The sequence below is a fragment of the Ovis aries genome, chromosome 14, assembly GCF_016772045.2.
Source record: "Ovis aries strain OAR_USU_Benz2616 breed Rambouillet chromosome 14, ARS-UI_Ramb_v3.0, whole genome shotgun sequence".
Lineage (NCBI taxonomy): Eukaryota > Metazoa > Chordata > Mammalia > Artiodactyla > Bovidae > Ovis > Ovis aries.
This window is the reverse complement of record NC_056067.1, coordinates 59695842-59720023: the sequence shown is the minus strand read 5'-3', so window position 1 is coordinate 59720023 and position 24182 is coordinate 59695842. Positions and strand designations below refer to the sequence as shown.

Here is a 24182-nt window from a genome sequence, read left to right as displayed (position 1 = left end):
TTGTTCCCTTGCTCAGTGGTGTCCAGAGTTTGCGACCCGATGGACTGCAGCATCCCAGGCTTCCCTGTCCTTCCCCATCCCAGACTCCTGTCTCCTGGAGTTTGCTCAAATTCATGTCCATTTTGTCAGTGATGCTATCTAACCATCCTCTGTCACCCCCTTCTCCTCTTGCCATCAATCTTTCCAGATCATTGTCTTTTCCAATGAGTCTGACATTTGCATCAATTGGCCAAAGTATTGGAGCTTCAGCATCAGCATCAATCCTTCCAGTGAACATTCAGGGTTGATTTACTTTAGGATTGACTGGTTGATCCCCTTGTTGTCCAAGGGACTCTCAAGATTCTTCTCTATCACCACAATCCAAAAGCATCAGTTCTTTGGTCAACTTTGTTTATGGACCGACTCTCACATCTGTACTTGCTACTGGAAAAACAACAGCTTTGACATTAGGGACCTTCGTTGGCAAAGTGATACCTTTGCTTTAAAATACACTGTCTACTTTTATGATACCTTTCCTCTCAAGGAGCAGGCCGTCTTTTCATTTCCTGACTGCAGCCACCTTCAGCAGTGAGGCCCCGGCCGTCGCCCCCCGGCCGCCTCATCCTCCCACTGTCCCTACGCAGGCCTGACTTCTCTCCGGCCCGGGCCCCTGACCGCCGGGCTCCGCTCTGGCCGCATCCAGGCCGCTCCGCCTTTTCACTGCGCGTGCGCAGAACGTCACACACCCGGAAGCGGAGAGCTGCGAGCAGAGGTCTCAGCGCCAAGTGAGTTTCTCTTTTTCTAGTCAAGTCTTCCTCTCGCAGTTGTCTTTCCTCTGTACCGTGGGTTGAGGGTCCCTGCTGCATCTAAATCTCCGCTCCCGTCCCACCACCTCCCGTCCCACACAGATGTCCCTGTGTGGCGAAGAGGCGCCTCCATTTTGCTTTAAACTCGCTCTGAGGCGGATGCCTGCGTTTGAACCCTGAGACGCCTCATTTCGCAACTCTGCTGCTTAAAACCAATTTCTGATGTCAGTGACTCCTCTGCCCTTCCTGCACCGCGTGAAATTCTCTTGGGCGATGTGGGTTTACTCGCTCTGCGGTCCCCAGGCTCGCGCTCTCGCTCCCAGGAGGCCGCGCCGGCCCCCGCTCCCGGAGAGGCCCGGTTCTCTCCCACGTCCTGGGATTCTGGAGAGCCCGCCGCGCTCCTGAGACTCCCAGCCGCTCAGTCGTCGCGTCTCATCTGGCCGGTAGTTCTGCCCCTCAGGCATTCGTTTCTTAGACCGTTTCCCCCGACCCCGTGTCGGGGGAGGTGCCTGGGCCAGTCACGTGACACCCAAGGTTCTGTGTCCCAAATAAAACCTGCCAGAATTTGGCTCTTGCGGGAGGGGGCTTCTTAGTCAGTTGCCATCCCTGCAAATAGGTGGCCGGGGGGGTGGGGGTCAAGAGAAGCAGAGACGGCGACCTCGAGAGAAATAGAAAACTGAAAATATCATGAGGGAAAAGCGATGACAATGAAGAGGATTGGTGAGGAGACTTGCGAAGAGATAGCAACGTGAAAGAGCCTTGAAGGTAACGGTGGATAAATGAGAGAAATTTAGAGAAAAGCAGGATCTTCAGAAAGTTAAAGGTGAGCAACATATGGAGATGGTGGTATTGAGTGTGAGTCTTTGCGACCCCTGTATCTCCCAGAGTCTGCTCAAATTCATGTCCAGGGATGCTGTGTAACGTATGACCCTCTGCCCGCTCCTTCTATATCCTTCAAGGGAGACGGGCTGTAAATCACGGGTCCTAAAGAGGGCGACAGGGGAGAGGCAGTTCACACAGAGAGCCGGAAAAGGGTTGGAACCTTGACCTACAGACAATATCATGCTGGCAGAGAAAGGGGAGTACTAGTGAACAGAAACAGTGACAGACTTTATTTTCCTGGGCTCCAAAATCACTGTAGATGGTGACTGCAACTATGAAATTAAAAGATGCTTGCTCCTTGATAGAAAAACTATGACCAACCTAGACAGCGTATTAAAAAGCAGAGACATTACTTTGCCGACAAACCACCACAAGTCAAAGCTATGGTTTTTCCAATAGGTATGTGTGCATGTGAGAGCTGGACCATAAAGAAAGCTGAGCGCTGAAGAGTTGATGGTTTTGAACTGTGGTGTTGGAGAAGACTCTCCAGAGTCCCTTAGACTGCAAGGAGGCCAAACGGCTCAATCCTAATGGAAATGTGTCCTGAATATTCATTGGAAGGGCTGATGCTCAAGCTGAAGGTTCAATACTTTGGGCTTCTGATGAGAAGAACTGAGTCATTGGAAAAGACTGTTGCTGGATAAGATTGAAGATGGGAGGAGAAGGGGCCAGCATCACAGGCTGGATAGGCAGGAGTTTGAGCAAACTCCAGGAGTTCGTGATGGACAGGGAAGCCTGGCATGCTGCAGTCCATGGGATCCCAGAATCCGACTCAACTGAGCAACAGAACTGAGTGATTGATTGGAGGAGCTGAGAAAGAAAGTGAGCTGAAAGGAAGCATTGCACTTGGAGGTGCCAGAGAGTTGGGAGGAAGGGAGGGCAGATGTGGAGGAAGAAAGGCAGAAATACAGGGAGATTTTGAATTATCAGGGAGATTGGAGAGAAAGCATCTTTATGGGGAACAGATGGCAGAGAGAGGCCAGACCGGAGTCAGGGAAGAAGTAGAGAGGAGCGGCACAGCAGGAGAACCGAGGAGAAGACAAAGGGAGACAGAAAGAAGTAGGGAAACAGATAAACCAAATGAAGTGGAAACAAGTAGTGTGCAGGTGGTGGTGAGGACTAAATCCAGAAGAGTGCTGAATCAATTGAGTAAATAATTAAGTCATGATATATTGATTTTTAGCTTTATAATCTAATAAATTTGAATCTTGCTCCTTTAAATTATACAGAGGAGGATGAGGATTGCAATACTTCTGTCTGTAAGTCTTGTGGTGGTTGTAATTATTTGTACTGAAAGATAACATCCATGTGCAGAGTCTGTTGAACTGGGGAGTAAGGCAGTGACTTGACTCAGAGAGGTGGGTCACCCTCTTCCCTTTTCCTGGTGTGGAGTAGAGGTTGTGGGAGAGAAGTGGTTAAAGAATTGACAGTCTGTTACTACATGGTACCTTTTCAGGGAACTTTAAACATGTTCTTAGTGATGGTTTTCCTTTTTTGGTTTCTCCTTTGTTTACAGTTAATTCTTTTTTAGCTTGGGATAAAGATTAGTTCATTTAAATATCTACTTTGTTGTAAACAATTATTCACATCTGAAAAGATTTGGTGGTCTCCTGAAGTTAGTTCATGTTATTTTTTTGTAAATATGCTGTCTTATCAATTGATTTTTATTTTCTTCCACTTTGCACCAGAGTTTTTCAATGAAAAAAATTTTAATAATCTGATTAACTTAGGTTTGTTTCACATTTATTTGAAGCCCATTTCCTGTCTTCTCTTTACATTATATGTTGGAAACATTTTTCTGGTAACTAGTAAATAGTTGTAAACTATTTTGATGAGTACTTAGTAAGGATGTCGGTGATCTTTTTTCTTGAATCAGGACCAGATTTAACCAGTTAGTATGATGGTCCATTTTCCTCTCATGTGGTCTGGTGACTAGTGAGCTATGAGTTAATCTGATGATGTTTACTCAGGTCCAGAAGCTGAGCAAAAGTGACTCCTGAAATGAGTGGCCAAATTGGGTGTGTGACTGTGTGTGGCAGTTTTTCTGGGAGGGAGTTCCCACTCGTTATTAGAATTTGAAATGAATCCCAGTTTTCCACAATGCAAAGGACAACTGTAGGATGGAGGTGGGCGCGTGGGCTCAGAGTCAGAGAGAATCATGAGCTGTTTTTTGTGAATAAAGGCTGATGTACAGGGAGGCCTCCCACCTCCACTGGCTTCCCCGTGTCTTCAGGGCAGCATCGTGACTCCTCAGGTGGCTCCACAGCCCTTTGTCATCCTCAGGTCACTGCCAGTGTCTCCAGCCTCATCCTGGGAGCGGACCCCATTCTCATGGTCAGTCTGTCCTGGTCACATTCACTTAGTCCTTGGTCATAGACACCAAAACCTTCTGTCTCGGATCTTAGGTTTTTCTTATACCTTTGGTCATTAAATTGTGACCGTGGCTCTCTCTTTCTGTTCCTTTGGCTCTAGGCTAGGGAGGTCGCCGTATCTCCTTCTGATATTCGCTGTCAAGTTAGCCATGTTTACTGCCTCTGTATCACCCTCATCAGACATGCCCTTCTCCTTTAATTATTTGGAATGGCTCCTGTTTTCCCTTCATGGAGGGTGCACCGTGTTCCTGTTCCTCCCAAGGTGCTTTCAGCATTTCACTCTCGGGGTGAGGACTAGGACTGTGCGATGGGCACTAGGACTGTGGGCTGGGCACACACTTCTTATTCTAGCTCCACCTTACTGCAGCAGGAGTCAAAATAAAGCCTTCCCTGAATTTCTCCTTTGGTCTCTTAACTAATGCAGTTGATTAAAGAGCCCAGGTTCCAGGTCAGTAACATACACACAAGCGAACACACACATATATAATGACATATTGTGCACCCATAAAAATGACAATTTTTGTCACTTGGGACAATTGGATGAATAGAAAACATTGTGCTAAGTGAATTAAGACAGACAGGAAAAGACTGATTCTATATGTGCTTCCATTATGTGAAATGTGAGAAAGTGAAAATCACTAGTAGCAGACAGTGGGATGGTGGTTATCTGGGGGTGGGAGGCTGGGAAGATGGAGAGATGTTGGTCGAAAGGTACAGATTTGAGTTGTAAAATGAGTGCATTCTGGGGAGGTCTGTGTAGCATGCTGACTGTAGATAATCCTGTGTTACTGGAAATTTGACAGGAGAATAAATCGTCAGTGTTGTCACCACACACAAACCATGGGAATTTGGAGGTGATGGATGTGCTGGTTAGTGGTTTGTGATAAATATTTCAAAGTGTATACCTGTGTCATATGGTCACAACGTGCATGGAATGTATACACAACACCTTCTTGATAGGCTGTTCTCTGTCAGTAAAGCTGGTAAAGAAGAAAGTGGGATGTAGGCTGGACTTGAATCCTTGAGTGGTGTTCAACCCAGGCTTCACATGAGATCATGAGGCATTTTGCCTGGGCATGTTTTGTGCCCTTCACCTATCAGACACAGTCCTCAGGTTCTCGTGTGGGGCCTCGCCCCAGGAATGTGCAAGGCCGCAGATGATTCCGATCTACATTGAGCCCAGGGCTCTTAGCCTCCCCTTCTGAGACTGAGATCAAGCCCTGGGGGAGGGGAGGGCGCTCAGTTCTGAGTGGGGCTGGACCAGGGCCTGCTGTGTGACCTGAGGGGATTGTGGGGTTAGCAGAGGTGCCCCCTGCTGCTGTGTACTTGAGGCCTCACCAGGAGGGGAGTGTGATCCGAGGGAAAGTGTGGGAAAGTCCTGTGGACTCTTTGCAGGAGTTGACTGTCCTGAGTCCCTCCTGAGATAGTGGGTACAGAGGACTGTCTGTTTGTCATGGTGGGGGCTTCCCTGTGTGTGGGGTTGGGGCTCAGGAAGGGGGTGTGTTGACTCTAAGCATTAAACACCATGTTTTCCACCTTTTTGATATGCCTTGAAGATTCGTGTTACCTGAGGGTGAAGCCCAGAAGATGAGGAAGATGAAAGAAAACGTGTCAGGCCTGGCTCTTTCTCAGGTAAGGTCATATTCTCAGTTGATTCTCAATCTGTCCCTCCTGAAATACCTGTCTTTGGACTGGCTAATCTTCTCTGACTCTGAAGTGTCTTGTCTGACTCCTGAACATGCATACTCATCTGTGCCTTCTCTCAGGGCCAGTCGTCTCCACTTAGATCCCATCTCCCCATGACCTGGTGATCTGGCCCTTGTAAGGAGGCTCCCTTGGCCACCGTTCTGGGAAGGACTTCTCACCCACTGGTTGGAGACAGGGTCTCAGTGCTGTTGGGCAGCAGGGATTGCTTAGGGCCCATCTGGATGTGCTATCTGCTCTCTGTCAACCAGGGTAAAGAAGCTGCACGTAGATGTGAGGTACTAACATGCACAGTACATGCTGAAATCTGGAAAAGAGGCCAAGGAGAGGAAATCAGTCCTGACTTTTTATAGTACATTTAAAACTAAATTAGGACCTCCTTGAAATTTTAAGTGTTCGGGAGTGAAATGGAAAGTTCAGAAACAGACCTCAGGGCTAGAGAGTGTTTTTAAACCATGAGGTATAGTTTGCTGATTATTCATTCTTCCTTTCTGGCCACACGATGCAGCTTGCAGGGTCTTAGTTCCTTGAGGAAGCATTGAACCTGAAACCCTGTGGTGGAAGTGCGAGATCTTAAACCCTGGACTGATAGGGAATTCCTCCAACTTTCCTAATCTTGATGGCAATATTTGCTCATGGAATAAAAAGATAAACTTTGGATTTTGTTAATAACTACATATGTATCATTAGCAATAATATCATATTATTATATTTAAGTATACTTTGCTGCTATACTGGCTCTTCATTGCTTCAGTGGCTTTTATCTAGTTCTGGCGTGTGGTGGCTACTCTCTAGTTGTGGTGTATGGGCCCCTCATTATGGTGGCTTCTCTCATCTTGCAGCACACGCTCTAGAGCGCACTGGCTTCAGTAGTTTCACCTACTGGACTCTAGAGCTCTGGCTCAGAAATTGAGGCTCACGGGCTTATTTGCCCCTTGGCTTGTGGGATGTTACTGGTTCAGATACCAAACCCGGGTCTCTTGCACTGGCCAGTGGATTCTTTACCACTGAGCCACCATGGAAGCCCTTATATTATTTGTAAATACAAGTATTTTTATTCTGATTAGAATAAATCTTCTGTATATTATTTCCTGCTTGTTTTTCATTTTTTTGAAGTAGGATAAGATAACGTTGAGGATTTCCCTGGTGGTACAGTGGAATGTGCCTGCCAATGTACGGTGCACGGGTCCCATCCCATGTCCAGGAAGATGCCTTAGAGCAACTATGCCCATGTGCCACAACTTCTGAGCGTGAGCTCTGGAGCCCGGGAGCCGTAACTACTGAAACCCACACAGTTTAGACCCTGTGCTCCAAAACATGAGAAGCCTGTGCACTGCAGCTGCAAATACAGAAAGCCTCCTCACAGCAACAAAGGCCCAGCAAAACCAAAATAATTAACTTTCAAAAAAGACATAGAATGTGGACAAATTACAGAAGTACAATTGATTCATTTTTAATGTCCCAAAGATGCGGAAATACACATGAATAAAAGAAAATGAGACTATCATCCCAGAATGTGTCAAAAGGCATCACCTTGGAGTAGGAGATGGCCACTCACTCTAGTATTCTTGCCTGAAAATCCCATGAACAGAGGAGCATGGCAGGCTACCAAGAGGTTGCAAAGATCTGACACGAGTGAGCGACTAAGCAACAACAACCTCCACATACAGCAGAGTAAGCTCTGAAAAACAAATCTAAACCTCTGATTTACCTCCTGCAGATTCTTTGGTGACTTCCAGTTACTTTTGGAATAAAGCCCTAAATCCAAACACCTTGTAGAAAGCAGCCTCTACCTGGCATCACCCCTCTTTGTTCCCTGTGTCCCAGTTAGACTGGCTGACTTTCTGTTCACTAAATACCTTCCTGCCTCAGAGCCAGCATTCAGGCTGTTCTCTCTGCTTGCAACATTCTTCCATTTCCCACCTTGCCAATCCTAAGTGTTTCTTCCTTGTGGAGACCTTGTGTGATTTCTTGACGTACGTCAAGACTTTCTGATAAATCTTCTCTTAGCACTAGGCCTGTTTCAGAGCACAGGTTGCAATAGTAACTTTAAAATTATGGATGTAATTGGGTGGCTGGCTGCTAGACTGAAAGCTCCGTATTTTCACTGCTGTACTCCCAGTTTGGGGCCCACGTTGACACTCAGTAAATTTGAATTGAAAGAAAAAGTAGGTCTTCCTTGTTTCAACCAGTTGTGTTTTACATTTGCATGTGTGAGTGCATGAATCTGTAATTCCATGGTTTTATTACAGAACGTCATCTCATAAACATGTTTGTGCTTTGTAGCAGTTGAAATTGTATCTTGTGTTTTCCATTCCATTAAGTTTTTTCTACCTCATCATGTGAATGATGGAAACAGTAGTAAGAGTATTGACATTGTGTGGTTGGTGGGAGGAGCGGGTGACCCTGTACAGTGACCATTTATCCTATAGTCGTGTCTGACTCTTTGTGACCCAATGGGCCATACATAACCCTTCAGGCTCCTCTGTCCCTGGAATTCTCCAGGCAAGAATATGGGAATGGGTTGCCATGCCCTCCTCCAGGGGGATCTTCCCCCCGGAGATATCAACACCATGTCCCCTGCGTTTCAGGGGGATTCTTTACCCCTGAGCTTTAGGGCAACCCAGATACCTACATATGATACTGCATATTATAGTGCTCCCTGTGCATTCAGAAGGAGGTAGATAGTAAATTAATTTGTGAATATTTGTCTGTCCATCTATCATGTCTGTCTTTCCATGGCTGACAAAAGATCTGGGATTCTACACCTCCACTGCACTTCAGCTTTCTTGAACTTGTTTCAGGTATTCTCAGGGAACTCTCTCTGGATGCACTTTGCTGCTCTGGTACTTAACTCCTTGATTCCTTAGGTTCAGTCATCAGTCACAACCACCTGATCTCAGGTGCTGTTGTCTCATTTCTTAACTGTGATCTGAGCGAATTCTTAGAATGACAGAGTTTTCGCTCCAGTAAGGTGGACACAGATCTTTCTCTAACATACTGTCATGTTGATGATAAGTTCATCTGTGTAAAATCTTTAGAGTATTGCTTAGTGTGTAGGAAGTGCTGAAACACTGTCATCAGTGTGATGACATCGTAATCATCACAATGTGTGTTCTTTGAAAGCCGCTGTGGATTTTATCGTCTCTGAAGACACCGGTCTTGCTGTAACTCATCTAGATAGTGAATGTCCCTCTGTGTGTAGAGTGTAACACTTCTGCATACACGACTCACTGATTGGATTTTATTTGTATATTCTTCATGTATTGTCTACACAAGTGACAAATTCATATTGATTGGAAGATGTCATAGTCTTATGAAACAAGAGGAAATTAGAGCGCCACAGTTTGTTCCAAATAGCTTTTAATGGATCTATCAGAATGTTACATTACCTGAATTGATCCTTACCCCTCTCACCTTTTCTCATTTCATGTGAAAATAAGAATCCTCCTGAGTGCCTGTTAGTGAAATGTGCTTTCATTTCAGACACAGTTGACCGTTGAGGATGTGGACATCAAGTTCACTCCAGAGGAGTGGGAATGCCTGGACCCTGCTCAGAGGGCCTTGTACTGGGATGTGATGGAGGAGACCTACAGGAACCTGCTGTCTGTGGGTGAGGATTGCTTCCCTGTGAAGTTGGAATTTGGTGTGGGGGTATCTCTGTATTTTCCCTCTGTGTCTCTTGGGAGCCCCTGTTTTGCTTGACTGAGTTCATAGCCTTGTTGATTCCGACTTGAAAAAACTTTGTGACTGGCATCAGGTGTTTAAGCTCATCCTTTCTTCAGGTGATCTGTGCACTGTGTGATACACAAGTTTCTCCACAGCTTGAGTATTTATAAAGCTGATTTCCAACTTTGAAAAATCCAATTCCCGTTTTCTATCCCTGTGTTCTTGGTTCAGTAGTTCTTGGAAAGGAACTAGATACATGGATGCCTGTGTGCTCAGTTGGTACAGTCGTGCCTGACTGTTTGCGACCCAGTGGACCGTAGCCCTCCAGGCTCCTCTATCCATGGGATTCTCCTGGCAAGAGTACTGGAGTAGGTTCCCATGCCCTCGTCCAGGGGGATCTTCCCTCTCAGGGGTCGAACCCACATCTCCTGCGTGGCAGGTGGATACTTTACCTTTGTGCCTCGGGGAAGCCCAGGTGTCTGTGTATTATACTGTATATTATACTGTTTCCTGTGCATTCAGAAGGATGCAGATAGTAAATTAATTTGTGAATATTTTTCTGTCTCTCTGTAATGTCCATCACTTCTTGGCTGACAAAAGAGGTGGGATTCTACACTTGGCAATGCAGGAGGCACAAGGTCTGGGTCCTCTCTAAAGCAGGCCTCTGAGCTTGCTTCTAATGTGGCTGGACACTGCCCTGACTGTGAGTGCCCTGACTGCTTACTGTGAGTGCAAGGCTTGCAGCACCAAAGATAAGATAGGGGACAAATCTTGAGATTGTCAAGGCCTTGGAGGGGCCTTGGCCTACTCAGCTGCAGGCTTAGCAACATTATAGGTTTTTTAAGACAAACAAATAGCATTAACAGAAAAACAGAGGTGCTATTTGCTCACAGATTGCTGATGATAACAGATAGCATCCTGGGATTATAAGGGGGAACCCGAAACTGCAGTCTTTGAAGTCTCACCCATGACCGTAACATGCTGCCTGGGACCTTTTCCCCACTGGGTCTCCAGATGGGCTGTGTCCCGGGACTTCCCAGCACTGTTTGAGTCTGGATGTTGGTCAGAACCCAATTTGGTGATGTATCTTCTGCTGTTTCTACTTCTCTTTGCTTTTATTATTAGCATATTGAAAGTCAGCTCGATAATTCTATAAGTATGTATATATTTATTTCTACAGAACAAGTCGCTAATTTTGTTAACAAATCTTTGAACCTGAGACAAAGGTGACAACGTTTGGCAAAACTTTAATTGGCCCTGTGAGCAGTATTTGTGAGACAGAATGCCACTCCGCAGGAAAAAGGAGATTAAGGTTGATGAAGTTTTTATTCCCTAATGTGAAAGTTCGCCTTACTGCTGGTTAGCTCATACATGGGACATCTACACTGGATGGTGTGAGAATTGAAACCTTAAATAAAGAGGGCTGTACCCTTAGAAGTTACTGAATATTTGTGACTCTCGCCCATTGAGAAAGGATAAGAATCTGCCCTGCTGGATGAGAGTCTGAATCCTCCTCTCCTATCATAAGGTACATAAAATGAAAGTGAGTGTTGCTCAGTCCTGTTGGACTCTTTGCAACCCCATGGAATATAGAATCCATGGAATTCTGCAGGCCAGAATACTGGAGTGCGTAACCTTTCCCTTCTTCAGGGGATCTTCCCAACCCAGGGATTCAACCCAGGTCTCCCCTTCATTGCAGGAAGATTCTTTACCAGCTGAGCCACCAGTGAAGTAACATGAGGTACATAAAGGTAAATTAAAATTGTCGGAAAAGAAGTTACACCTGGAAACAGAATTGTGCAATTAGTGAGGATGATTTTCCCATATTACAATGTCAAATTATATCTCAGCTGATCAGCTCCTCACTTTTTAAGGGGGCTCCCTCTTGAGCTGGCCCACAGCTTTAACAGTGTCCACCACTGCCCTTTCTGTCTCTGTTATCTTTGTCCTGTTGTGGCCTTTCACCCCTCTCAACCCCTCTGTCTCCCTCTCCATCAGATAGTCCCCTGATGAAGCTAACTTCCCCTTGTCTCTCAGTGAGGGGATGGCGGGGGGGGGGGGGGGGGGCCCAGCTTCCCCCACTGCTGTCCCCACTCTGGCCAATTTTTTTACCCCTTCAGATTCTTCTGATCAAGTGAAGACCCACATCTACCCAGAGGGACAGTCCAAGATTTTCATCATCCATGTGCCCCTGTTACCACAGTCAATTTGAGAACTATTTGATCTGTATTTTAGATATAAAACTGTGACTATAGAAAGGGATGATAACGTTTTTGACAGAGATTGCTGTGATATTCTTTAGAGTCTGGAGAATACTGGTTAAAATTTTTCTTTTTTCTTTTTTTTTTTGAGAGTACAAAACAATTTCTTTTTGCATATGGAATAAAAACAGCTAGCTTCTTAAAAAGCCCTGCCTACAGAAAAGCTTGAAGTTAACCTTTACCAGGGATCTGAGATGAGTCTAGTGGTAAAGAAGCTGCCTGCCAGTATATGAGACACTGGAGATATGGGTTCAGTCCCTGGCTAGGAAATATCACCTGGAGGAGGCAATTGCAGTCAACTCCAGTAGTGTCAGAGAGACATTTTAAATCTGTCTGGATTTATGCATGTCTCAGTGTGTGTCTTTGATTTTGGATAATATTGCTGAGGTTTATTTGTAAATGAGCTCTTACTCAATTGGCTTTAAAAGAAAGTCAGCACTTGGCTTACCATTGGTGGCTCAATGATAAAGCATCCACCTGCCAGTGCAGAAGATGGATTTGATCCCTGGTCTGGGAAGATTGCACACGCTGCAGAGCAACTAAGCCTGTGCAGCACCACTACTGAACCCCCCGTGCTCTAGTGCTTGTGGTCCACAAGAGAAGTAACTACAATGCGAAGCTCATGCACCACAGCTAGAGAGTAGTCCCCGCTCGACACAAGGAGAGAAAGATGGAGCAGTGACGATGATCCATCGAAGCCAAAAATAATAAATAATTTTTTTTTAAGAAACAGTGTTTACAAATCAGGTTCACGTGGACTGAGAAATATTCAATATTAAACATGTAGTATTAATGTTTGCTCATGTAATAAAGACATATCTTGAGTCATCCACATTGTGTAGTACTTCTGTTGTATTGCACTGAGAGATTTTGGACTATTGATGAGTATCCTGAGATGCTGTCTATAATAAAGCAAATGTTTTTTAGAAGCTATCACTGGTATTTTTGTTCACCAATCTAGAAAATGCTAATAGAAAGCACAGTTCATGGTTGCTTAAGGAAAGTAAGATGGGTGTTTTCAGTAAAAAAGGTATGAGAAATGAAATTGAGTTTGGATGCTCATAGCAGTGAGCAGAAGCTGGAAGCAATGTCTTTGTTTCCCAGACCGAGAGTCCTGATCATTGGACCACAGCAGTCAACAGTTAGGGCTAAGGTCCCTAGTCTTGCCTGCTGAGTCAAGAAAGAATTCAGATGAAGAGGCACAAGGTAAAGAGTAAAGGAAAAAGTTTATTGAAAGGAAAAGTACATGCAGAAAGTCACATGAGCTAGCTCAGAGAGAGAGCCCCACCTTTGGGAAGTGTCAGTTCTTTAGAAAGGTAGTTTTCCAGGTCTTTGTGTCCCCTCGGGCCAGTCACCTTCCTTTGTCCCCTCTGGTTAATTTGTCTCAGCACTCTCCCCTGGGGTGCAGACGCATACCCTAGCCAAGATGAATCTCAAAGTGAAGGTTTCTGGGAGGACCAAGACTTGTTATGGCCTGGAATTATCCTCTGACTTGACCTCAACGAACTTTTCTGCACATGTGTAGTGTCTCCGTTAATAGAAAGGGTTTTTTCCTTTCTTTGTCCTTGCCATGATTATTTCCTTGAGGTAAGAGACAAAGACTGGCCATTTATCCTGTTTTTGTTATAGATTCCTATAGATTCCTCAACCGGAGGCCAGCTATGTCTTATCTCAGCGAATGCAGAGATGAGGAGACTGATTGTAGATATTCAACCTGTAGCCCATCTGTCTCCTATGTGAAAATTATATTTTATTAGGGAAAAACAAATTAGGTCTGATTTATAAGTGGCTGTTTATAAAGAAAAAAGTCATTTAAGGAAAAAAAGAGTGAGAGGTTTATGGAAATTGGATTCCAAAGAAAGAAGTCCCAAAGGGTAGGTCTTTATATGATCTTTACAGTGTGTCATTTGACTCCTGTTAATGTTCTTGCTTCACTTTGGGGAGCATGTAATGAGGTGTTTCAAAGGGATTTGTTTCCTCTTTGTCCCCCTTCTGTGCTGGATTCCGTGGGATGTCCACTTTTTGGTCCATGTAGAGCAACGGTAACACCTCCAGAGCCATAATCCTTGGAGCCAGCCTGGTTCTCTTCCTATTTGCTGCACTTAGGAGACCTCATTGGAAGAAGGGGAAAGACAGGCAGCTCTTCAATTGCATTTGGTATCTCAGATCCTGCACAGAGCTGCCTTCAACCTGTCTGCCTGTTCAGAACCCTTAGCTATTCCTGTTGTTACTGCATTTACTACAACCTTCAGAGGTGTGTGTAACAGGAATGTGGTTTGGATCTTCTATGATTGTAACTCAGGAAACCTGTAAGGACAGTGGACATTGAGGTCCTCAGATCCCCAGTCTTGCACGTGATGCATATATGAATCAGGCTGTGTGTTCCCTCCTTGCTCATACTGTACAAAGTGACCCATGCTTATCCACTGAACCACATTTTCAGGACATGACCTGAATTGAAATGTTGGCGGTGGTACCTCGGAAACCATTTCTAGGTGAAATGGCTGATTAAGGCTGTTAGTTACACAGATCAGTTCTTGTGTCTCACTTGACCTTATCTTTTTAAACTCCTGGAGTTTGTTGTAACCTTTTGTGATCTGCTCTGCCCAAGTGGGCCCTGGTGGTTAAGAACATGTATGAATCTGTAGGTCTGGGTTTCAGTCCTGCTTTGCTCTTTTCCTTTCATGTACCATGGGGCTGTGTACATGAACTCTGTGAATCCACTACCTTTATTTGAAAAATTGAGGTAATTCATGCTCTGAGGTGTCATAGAATTTTGACTGTTTTACTGAAAAGGTCAGAAGTTACTTTTTTTTTTTTTCCCCCTGAACCTTGTGGCAGATGTGATCATAGTTCCCCATTCAGGGATGAAATCTGTAACCCTACAGTGTAAGCATGTGATAACTATCCACTGGACCATCAGGAAATTTGCCTCAAAGGTTACTTTTACATAAAATGTCTATTTACTTCATGTTATGGTTACTGTAGCATGCGTCTTTGTCTGCATTACATATTATATATTGTTAGTTTATATTTCCTTCCCAAGAGTTTCCCTCTGACTCTAGTTAATAAGTTTTCAAATAATATTCCTTTTTTAATAGCGGATTCTTTACCTCTGAGCCATAAGGAAGTCCCCAAAGCTTGTTCTTTTACATGTATCTTGGAGCTCATGAACTGAGTAAGTTAAGGATTCTGTATAGATAGGCAATTGCTATATTGAATGCCTGTTATTTAAGTAGAGAATGTTTCACTTTTTTAATTCTTTGTCATTAAAAGATGACGGTCTTTATGTTTTACACAGTATAACTGACATGAACCACTTCTTGTTATAAAATGTCTATACGTCTGTTTGCTTATAGATTTATAGGAGGTATTTAGAAAAGTGTTCTTTCTTTTGTTTCTAAAATTATTTTAGGGAATTCCCTGACCATCCAGTGGACAGGATTCAGCATTTTCACTGCAGAGATCCTGGGTTTAACGAAGTAAGATCTCATGAGCCCTGTGATAAGGAGTAGGGGGCGGGTCAGTTCAGTTCAGTTCAGTCTAGTGGAGCTATTTTAACAGATTCTTTATTTTCACTATGCAGTGCTTGTTGAACAGTTGTCAACTGCCATTTATGTTTTACAATATTCGTTAGAATGCTTCCTTTGGATTATTTACCATTACAGGGTATTGCCTTTTTGATCCTTGCTTGGTCAGTCCCTCAGTTCTGTCTGACTCTTTGTGATACGGAGTGTAGCCTGCCAATCTCCCTGTCCATGGAATTTTTAGTGTTTTTCTCCTCAATTATGAGACAGAAGCGTGTTTACTGCCAAGTAGAATGAGCTTTGAGGTCATGGTAGGAAAATACCTTTTTCTTTGAGACTTGACATGAATTTGCATAAAATAAATATTTTCCTGATTGCATCTTTGAAACTTGGCTATGCTAAAATTAATTTGAATTGTGTCTGATCACTATTTTTTGGTTAACGAGTTCTATTTCTTTGTAAATGTTGCTTATATTTCTAAGTTTATCATTGGGAAGTTTCTTAATTCTGTTCAGGATGGGTATGACTTTTGGTATAATATCATGTGTTCAATATGAAAGAATTTATTTATGAATTGTAATTAATAGGATACCTGTGGTTCTTTATATCTTGTAGATGTGTCTCATATACATATGACCAAGAAATTACAAGCAAAAGCAAACAGTGGAAAAGGAGAAATTTTGCAGACAGTGATGTTTGGAAGAGCTGAAACCCATGAAATCAAAGATTTTTTCCTTAGGAAGATAGAGGAAACTGTGCATGGTTTTGAGTGTCTGTGGACAGATGATGAAAGAAGTGACATCGGAGTATCTATATCCCATAACAAAAATCTCACTGATGGAAAAGATCATCAGAGTAGAAATGATGCAGCAGATAAGCCTGTTGAAAGGCTCTGGTCAAGCTTTCATGATGAATTGCAGATGCTTCAGTCTGAAGGGACAATTTTTGAATGTAGTCAAATTGTGACGAATATCAACAGTAGCACCTCAGTTTTGCCAATTCAGAGAACTTGTAGTGTCCGCAAAGGCATTTCTTTTAAACATGAGAGTCCTGTTATGCGTCCCTCAGAACAGGCCCCAGACCAAGAAGCATACAAGAAAAAATCTTACAAAACTCGTGAGTGTGGCATAGCCTTTCTTCAGCACTCAGAACTCACTAGACATCAAAAAATCCTTACAGGAGGAAAACCATATAAAGCTGACATAGGTGGCAAGGCCTTTAATGATAGTGAGAGACTTGGCGTTGATGGGAGAAATCATACTGGAGAGAAACCGTATAAATGTGATGTATGTAGCCACAGCTTTAAACAGAACACAGCCCTTCAAATTCATCTGAGAGTTCATACTGGAGAGAGACCATATAAATGTGATGTATGTGGCCACTCCTTTAAGCACAAGACACACCTTCATAATCATGGGAGAACTCATACTGGAGAGAAGCCATATAAATGTGATGTGTGTGGAAAGGCCTTTACTCGCAAAGAAAGCTGTGCACTTCATCAGATCCTTCATACTGGAGAGAAACCATATAAATGTGATGTATGTGGCCGTGGCTATACTCGAAAGTCACAACTTAGAATTCATTGGCGAGTTCATACTGGAGAGAAGCCATATACATGTGATGTGTGTGGAAAAACCTTTTCTCGCAAGGAAGGCTGTGCACTTCATCAGATTCTTCATACTGGAGAGAAACCATATAAATGTGATGTATGTGGCCGTGGCTATATTCGAAAGTCACAGCTTGGAATTCATCAGAGAGTTCATACTGGAGAGAAACCATATAAATGTGATGTCTGTGGAAAGGCTTTTGCACGCAAAGAAAGCCATGCACTTCATCAAATCCTTCATACTGGAGAAAAACCATATAAATGTGATGTGTGTGGACAGGCGTTTACTCGCAAAGAAAGCCATGCACTTCATCAGATCCTTCATACTGGAGAGAAACCATATAAATGTGATGTATGTGGCCGTGGCTATACTCGAAGCACACAACTTGCAATTCATTGGAGACTTCATACTGGAGAGAAACCATATCAGTGTGATGTATGTGGCCATGGCTATCCTCGAAAGTCACAACTTGTAATTCATCAGAGAATTCATGTAAGAGAGAATTCTTATAAGTGTAATGTATGTGGCTGTGACTTTACTGGAAAGAGACAACTTAGAATTCATCGGAGAATTCATACTGAAGTGAAATCTTACAAATGTAACAATTGTGGTAAACATTTTTTTGCACTGTTTTCCTTAAATAAACATCAAGCAGTTCAAACAGATGAGAAAGCATGTAAATGTAATTTGTGTGGCAAAATATTCAGTTCTAGGTGTTATTTAGCAGTTCATCATCAGAGAACTCATACTGGAGAGAAACCATATAAATGTGATGTGTGTGGAAAGGCATTTACTCGCAAACAAAGCCATTCACTTCATCAGATCCTTCATACTGGAGAGAAACCGTATAAATGTGATACGTGTGGCCATGAGTATACTCGAAAGTCACAGCTTGTAATTCATCACAGAGTTCATACTGGAGAGAACCCTTATAAATGTGATGTATGTGGCTGTGACTTGACTGGAAAGAGACAACTTAGAACTCATCAGAGAAGTCATACTGAAGTGAAATCTTACAAATGTAACAGCTGTGGCAAAAGTTTTTTTGCACTGTCATCCTTAAATAAACATCAGGCAGTTCAAACAGATGAGAAAGCATGTAAATGTAATTTGTGTGGCAAAATGTTCAGTTCTAGGTGTTATTTAGCAGTTCATCAGAGAACTCATACTGGAGAGAAATCATATAAATGCATTCTGTGTGGCTGTGGCTATCCTCGAAAGTCACAACTTGTAATTCATCAGAGAATCCATGCTGGAGAGAATCCTTATAGATGTGATGTTTGTGGCTGTGGTTTTACTGGAAACAGACAACTTAGAACTCATAGGAGAATTCATACTGAAGTGAAATCTTACAAGTGTAACAACTGTGGCAAACGTTTTTTTGCACTGTCATCCTTAAGTAAACATCAGGCAGTTCAAATAGATGAGAAAGCATGTAAATGTAATTTGTGTGGCAAAATGTTCAGTTCCAGGTGTTACTTAGCAGTTCATCAGAGAATTCATATTGGAGAGAAACCATATAAATGTGATGTGTGTGGCTATGGCTACAGTCGAAAGTCACAACTTGGAATTCATCAGAAAGTTCATACTGGAGAGAAGCCATATAAATGTGATGTATGTGGCTGTGACTTTACTGGAAGGAGACAACTTAGAAATCATCAGAGAATTCATACTGAAGTGAAATCTTATAAATGTAACAACTGTGGCAAACTTTTTTTTGCACTGTCATCGTTAAATAAACATCAGGCAGTTCAATCAGATGAGAAAGCATGTAAATGTAACTTGTGTGGCAAAATGTTCAGTTCCAAGTGTTGTTTAGCAGTTCATCAGAGAACTCATACAGGAGAGAAACCATATAAATGTGATGTGTGTGGAAAGGCCTTTACTCGCAAAGAAAGCTGTGCACTTCATCAGATCCTTCACACTGGAGAGAAACCATATAAATGTGATGTATGTGGCCGTGGCTATACTCGAAAATCACAACTTGAAATTCATCAGAGAGTTCATACTGGAGAGAAACCATATAAATGTGATGTCTGTGGAAAGGCCTTTACTCGCAAAGAAAGCCATGCACTTCATCAGATCCTTCATACTGGAGAGAAACCATATAAATGTGATATATGTGGCCGTGGCTATATTCGAAAGTCAAAGCTTGGAATTCATCAGAGAATTCATACTGGAGAGAATTCGTATAAATGTGATGTATGTGGCCGTGGCTTTACGGGAAACAGACAACTTGGAATTCATCGGAGAATTCATACTGAAGTGAAACCTTTCAAATGTAACAGCTGTGACAAACGTTTTTTTACTCGGGCGTCCTTAAAAATACATGAAGTAGTTCATACAGATGAGAAAGCACGTAAATGTACCTTATGTGGCAAAGTCTTCAGTTCCAGGTGTTATCTTGCAGTTCATCAGAGAACTCATACTGGAGAGAAACCATATAAATGTGATGTGTGTGGACAGGCGTTTACTCGCAAAGAAAGCCATACCGTTCATCAGATCCTTCATACTGGAGAGAAACCATATAAATGTGATGTATGTGGCCGTGGCTATACTCGAAGCACACAACTTGCAGTTCATCAGAGGGTTCATACTGGAGAGAAACCATATAAATGTGATGTATGTGGCAAAGCCTTTAGAGTAAATGGCAGCCTTACATCTCATCGGAAAATTCATTGCCGAGAGAAACCATATAAATGTGATGTATGTGGCAAAGCCTTTAGTGTAAATGGAAGCCTTAGAACTCATCAGAAAATTCATACGGGAGAGAAACCATATAAATGTGATGTATGTGGCAAGGCCTTTAGAGTAAACGGAACCCTTACATCGCATCAGAAAATTCATACTGGAGAGAAACCATATAAATGTGATGTATGTGGTAAGGCCTTTACTATAAATGGAAGCCTTGCAACTCATCGGAAAATTCATACTGGAGAGAAACCATATAAATGTGATGTATGTGGCAAGGCCTTTAGTTTAAACGGAAGCCTTACATATCATCAGAAAATTCATTCTGATGAGAAACCATACAAATGTGATGTATGTGGCAAGGCCTTTAGAGTAAAAGGAAGCCTTACATCTCATCAGAAAATTCATACTGGATAGAAAGCATATAGATGTGATGTATGTGGCAAGGTCTTTAGTTTCAAAACAACCCTTGCATTTCATCAAAGAATTCATACTGCAGAGAAACGTTACAAATTAACAATGGTGACAGAGGTTTCAGTGCACTGTCATCCTTGTCTCTCCATCAGGCGGTTCATACAAGAGAAAAGCATAGAAATGTATCTGGAGCAAAGTCTTCAGTTCCAGCTGTTACTTTGCAGTTCGTTGGAGAACTAATATTTGAGAGAAACCATGTAAAAGTGATGTATGTGGCAAGGCCTTTAGTCAAACTGCATTCCTGGCAGTTCATTGGAAAATTCATATTGGAGAGAAAGCATATAAATGTGTTGTCTTTGGCAAGGCCTTTAGTCATATTGGTAAGCTTGCAGTTTATCCAAAAATCATACTGGAGAGAAACCATGTAAATGTTTGTGGCTGATGCTTTCCTTGATGTGCACAACTTGGAATTCATCTGGAGATGAAATCATACTGGAGAGAAAACACATAAATATGATCTCAAGGTCAGGGCTTGTAATCTAAATGCAAACCTTATGGTTCATCAGAGAATTCATGTTGGAGAGAAACCTTACAATTGAAACAATAGTGACAAACGTTTTAATGGACAGTTAGTCTTAGCTCACCATCAGGGAGTTCATACAGGAGAGAAAGCATAGAAATGTGATGTGTGTGCTTTACTTGAAATGACCATCATAAGAAGCATCAGATAATTCGTAGTCGAGAAAACTGTTACAAATGGAACAACTGTGAGAGACATTTTAATGCAAATGTAATGAGTATGGCAAAGCCTTTAATCTTAGCTCAGGCCTTATAATTCATCAGAGAATTCATACTGTATAGAAAGTGTAAAAATGAATATGGCAAAGTTTCTAGTTCACGTTCAGCCATAACTGACCCTTTGACAGTTCATACAGGAGAGAAGCCACATAAATGGGATTTATATGACAAAGCCTGCAGTCACAAGGAATGACTTTGCAGATCATCTGAGAATCAGTAGTGCAGTGAAAACTTACAAATGTAGTGAATGAAGTAAAGTATATGAACTTTTGGGCCTTCAGAAAAGTCAAACTGGAGGAAAACTGCATGAATGTGGTAGATGTGTAAAGCTTTGATTTTGTGTTCAGACCTAACTGATCATAAGGTAATTAATGTGAATTGAAATCTTACCCACGTAGTGCATGTGGTAAGTCTTTTGGAAGGTGTTCAGTTTTTTACAAAACATGAGAAACTACCTACTGGCAAGAATCCATACATTCAGAGCACAATCAATCCCTCCATTGGAGGAAACATATAAAAATAATGTCTGTGGCCAGGATTTCAATAATGGGCGGATCATTCCCTTTATCAGGAAAATTCATTATTCCTTCAGGTGCCATTCAGGCCTAAATACATCAGGTGACACATACTTGAGAGACCTTCCAAATGTTATCAGTATGGCCAGGTTTTTTGTTTATACCTTAAGCTTCTTGAGAATATTCATACTAGATAAAACCTGTATCAGTGTAATAATAAATGTGTCAGGGTTTTTAGGCAACAATCTGAAGTCAGGCTTCAGTAAAGAACTACTTTTGTAGAGAACGCTGACAAGTGACATGAGTATGTAAACCTTAACTCCGGATCACATCTCAGCATCCATCAGATCATCCACACTAGAGAACCTTACCAGTGTAGAATATGTGGCAAGGCTTTTAGGTATTCCCTGTATCTCAGTGTTCACCAAATACTTGATACTTAGGAATGCAAATTTTATGGCAGTTGTGACAATTACTGCTCACTCTTTAGGTATTTAAGAACATATATCCTGGAGATAAACCACTAATACAATATTTGTGCAAAGTTATTGTGTAGAAACTTGAGTCAAAAGAACCAGAAAAGTATGCGTATCTGTTTCATCATTGATTGTTGCCATTTCTGTTGTACCGTTGTTTTCTTCAGAATGTATCATAAGTCTTGTGCTCTAATAAAATTTGTGTAATTTTCCCCATAACCCTGAATGGATCATGTTTCTTCCAACAGCACAGTTTTCACTATCTCAGTACTTCATAACAGAAACTAGCAATGCACCAAAGGCTCTCAAGGTTGAAGAACCTATGAGAATTTCTTTTCATGATTAAATCAAACAATAGACAATTTTGGGATTATATTCTAATAATTTGCACTTGAGTTATTCTTTCCATACTCTGTACATAATGGTGCAGTTATATTTCCTGAGTCCTCTTGTGCCAAATGAAACTAATAGCGTGTGCCTAATTTACATGAAGTGAAAATAGGAATAAAAACTACAAAAATTAGGAAATAAAAAGTTTTGGAAATAAGGTTAAAAGGGAGCTGGGAGCATTCTGAAATAAATTTTTTATTATTCACTTGTTATTGGTCATATAGTCGTGGCTCATGGGATATCTGCAAAGTATGTAGGAATTTCCCAGACCAGGGATCTGTCCCATGTCTCCTCCTTTGCAGGTGGATTCCTTACCACTGAGCACCAAGGAAAACCCGGAAATAGTTTACAATCCACACTATATGATGGGAATTTTTATTGTTTGATAAACTAGAAATTTCATATATTCAGTTCCCAACATGGTTCTTATTACTTTGCAGTCACTGAAAGAAGGTGGAACCACACCCAAAGTTTAGTTTGGATATTGAGATAGATGAAGCCATACGTTAAAGTCTTAAGAGAATGTTTAACTGCTGAAGCTTTCTAGTTGAATCATGGTAGACTTCCACATTGTTCAGTTTCGTCACTCAGTAGTGTCCGACTCTTTGCGACTCCATGGACTGCAGCATGCCAGGCTTCCCTGTCCATCACCAACTCTTGGAGCTTGTCAAACTCATGACCATCAAGTCGGTGGTGCCATCCAACCATCTCATCTGACATCCCCTCCTCCTCCTGCCTTCAATCGTTCCCAGCATCAGAGTCTCTTCAAATGAGTCAGTTCTCATCAGGTAGCCACCAGTATTGGAGTTTCAGCTTCAGCATCAATCCTTCCAATGAACATTCAGGTCTGATTTCCTTTAGGATGGACTCGTTGGATCTCTTTGCATTCCAAGGGACTCACAAGTCTTCAACACCAGTTCAAAAGCATCAATTCTTTGGTGTTCAGTGTTCTTTATAGTCCAAATCTCACGTACATACATGACTACTGGAAAAACCATAGCTTTGACTAGACAGATCTTTGTTGGCAAAGTTATGTCTCTGCTTTTGAATATACTATCTAGGTTAGTCATAACTTTTCTTCCAGGAAGCAAGTGTCTGTTAATTTCATGGTTGCAGTCACCATCTGCATTAATTTTGGAGACCAGGAAAATAAAGTCTGCCACTGTTTGAAATGTTTCCCCATCTATTTGCCATGAAGTGATGGGACCAGATGCCATGATCTTAGTTTTCTGAATGTTGAGCTTTTGGCCAACTTTTTCACTCTCCTCTTTCACTTTCATCAAAAGGCTCTTTAGTTCTTCACTTTCTGACATAAGGCTGGTGTCATCTGCATATCTGAGATTATTGATATTTCTTCTGGCAATCGGAGAAGGCAATGGTAACGCACTCCAGTACTCTTTCCTGGAAAATTCCATGGACGCAGGAGCCTGGTAGGCTGCAATCCATGGGGTTGCGAAGTGTCGGACACGACTGAGCAACTTCACTTTCACTTTTCACTTTCATGCATTGGAGAAGAAAATGGCTACCCACTCCAGTGTTCTTGCCTGGAGAATCCCAGGGATGGCGGAGCCTGGTGGGCTGCCGTCTGTGGGGTCACACAGAGTCGGACACGACTGAAGTGACTTAGCAGTAGCAGCAGCAGCAGCAGCACCCGGCAATCTTGATTCCAGCTTGTGCTTCATCCAACCCAGGATTTCTCATGATGTAGTCTTCATATGTTAAGTAAGCAGGGTGACAATATACAGTTTTCACATACTCCTTTCCCTATTTGCAGCCAGTTTGGTGTTCCATGTCAAATTCTAACTGTTGCTTCCTGACCTGCATACAGATTTCTCAAGAGGCAGGTCAGGTGGTCTGGTATTCCCATCTCTTGAAGAATTTTCCTGAGATTTTGTGATCCACACAGTCAGAGGCTTTGGCATAGTCAATAAAGCAGAAGTAGATATTTTTCTGGAACTTTCTTGCTTTTACAATGATCCAACAGTTAGGTTCAGTCGCTCAGTCATGTGCGACTCTTTGTGACCCCATGAACCGCAGCATGCAAGGCCTCCCTTTCCATCACCAACTCCCGGAGTCTACCCAAACTGATGT

The 24182-nt window shown here is 42.5% G+C and overlaps 1 protein-coding gene and 1 long non-coding RNA gene across 2 annotated transcripts in view; both read left to right on the top strand.

Annotated features, from left to right (window-relative positions):
* Nucleotides 1–21920, top strand: part of LOC101110131 (zinc finger protein 845-like) — a 47290-nt gene extending 25370 nt beyond the window's left edge. Inside the window, exons 4-7 of the mRNA XM_042231406.1 lie at nucleotides 556–764; nucleotides 5596–5671; nucleotides 9230–9356; nucleotides 15816–21920. Coding sequence (XP_042087340.1) covers nucleotides 556–764; nucleotides 5596–5671; nucleotides 9230–9356; nucleotides 15816–19915 — 4512 coding nt within the window. The 3' untranslated portion in view covers nucleotides 19916–21920. The remainder of the gene's footprint in view (nucleotides 1–555; nucleotides 765–5595; nucleotides 5672–9229; nucleotides 9357–15815) is intronic.
* On the top strand, nucleotides 10595–12604 carry LOC132657783 (uncharacterized). The gene is made up of 3 exons (XR_009596424.1): nucleotides 10595–10940; nucleotides 11112–11163; nucleotides 11533–12604. It is a non-coding gene; the product is annotated as an uncharacterized LOC132657783 (long non-coding RNA).
* Nucleotides 21921–24182: the final 2262 nt, after the last annotated feature.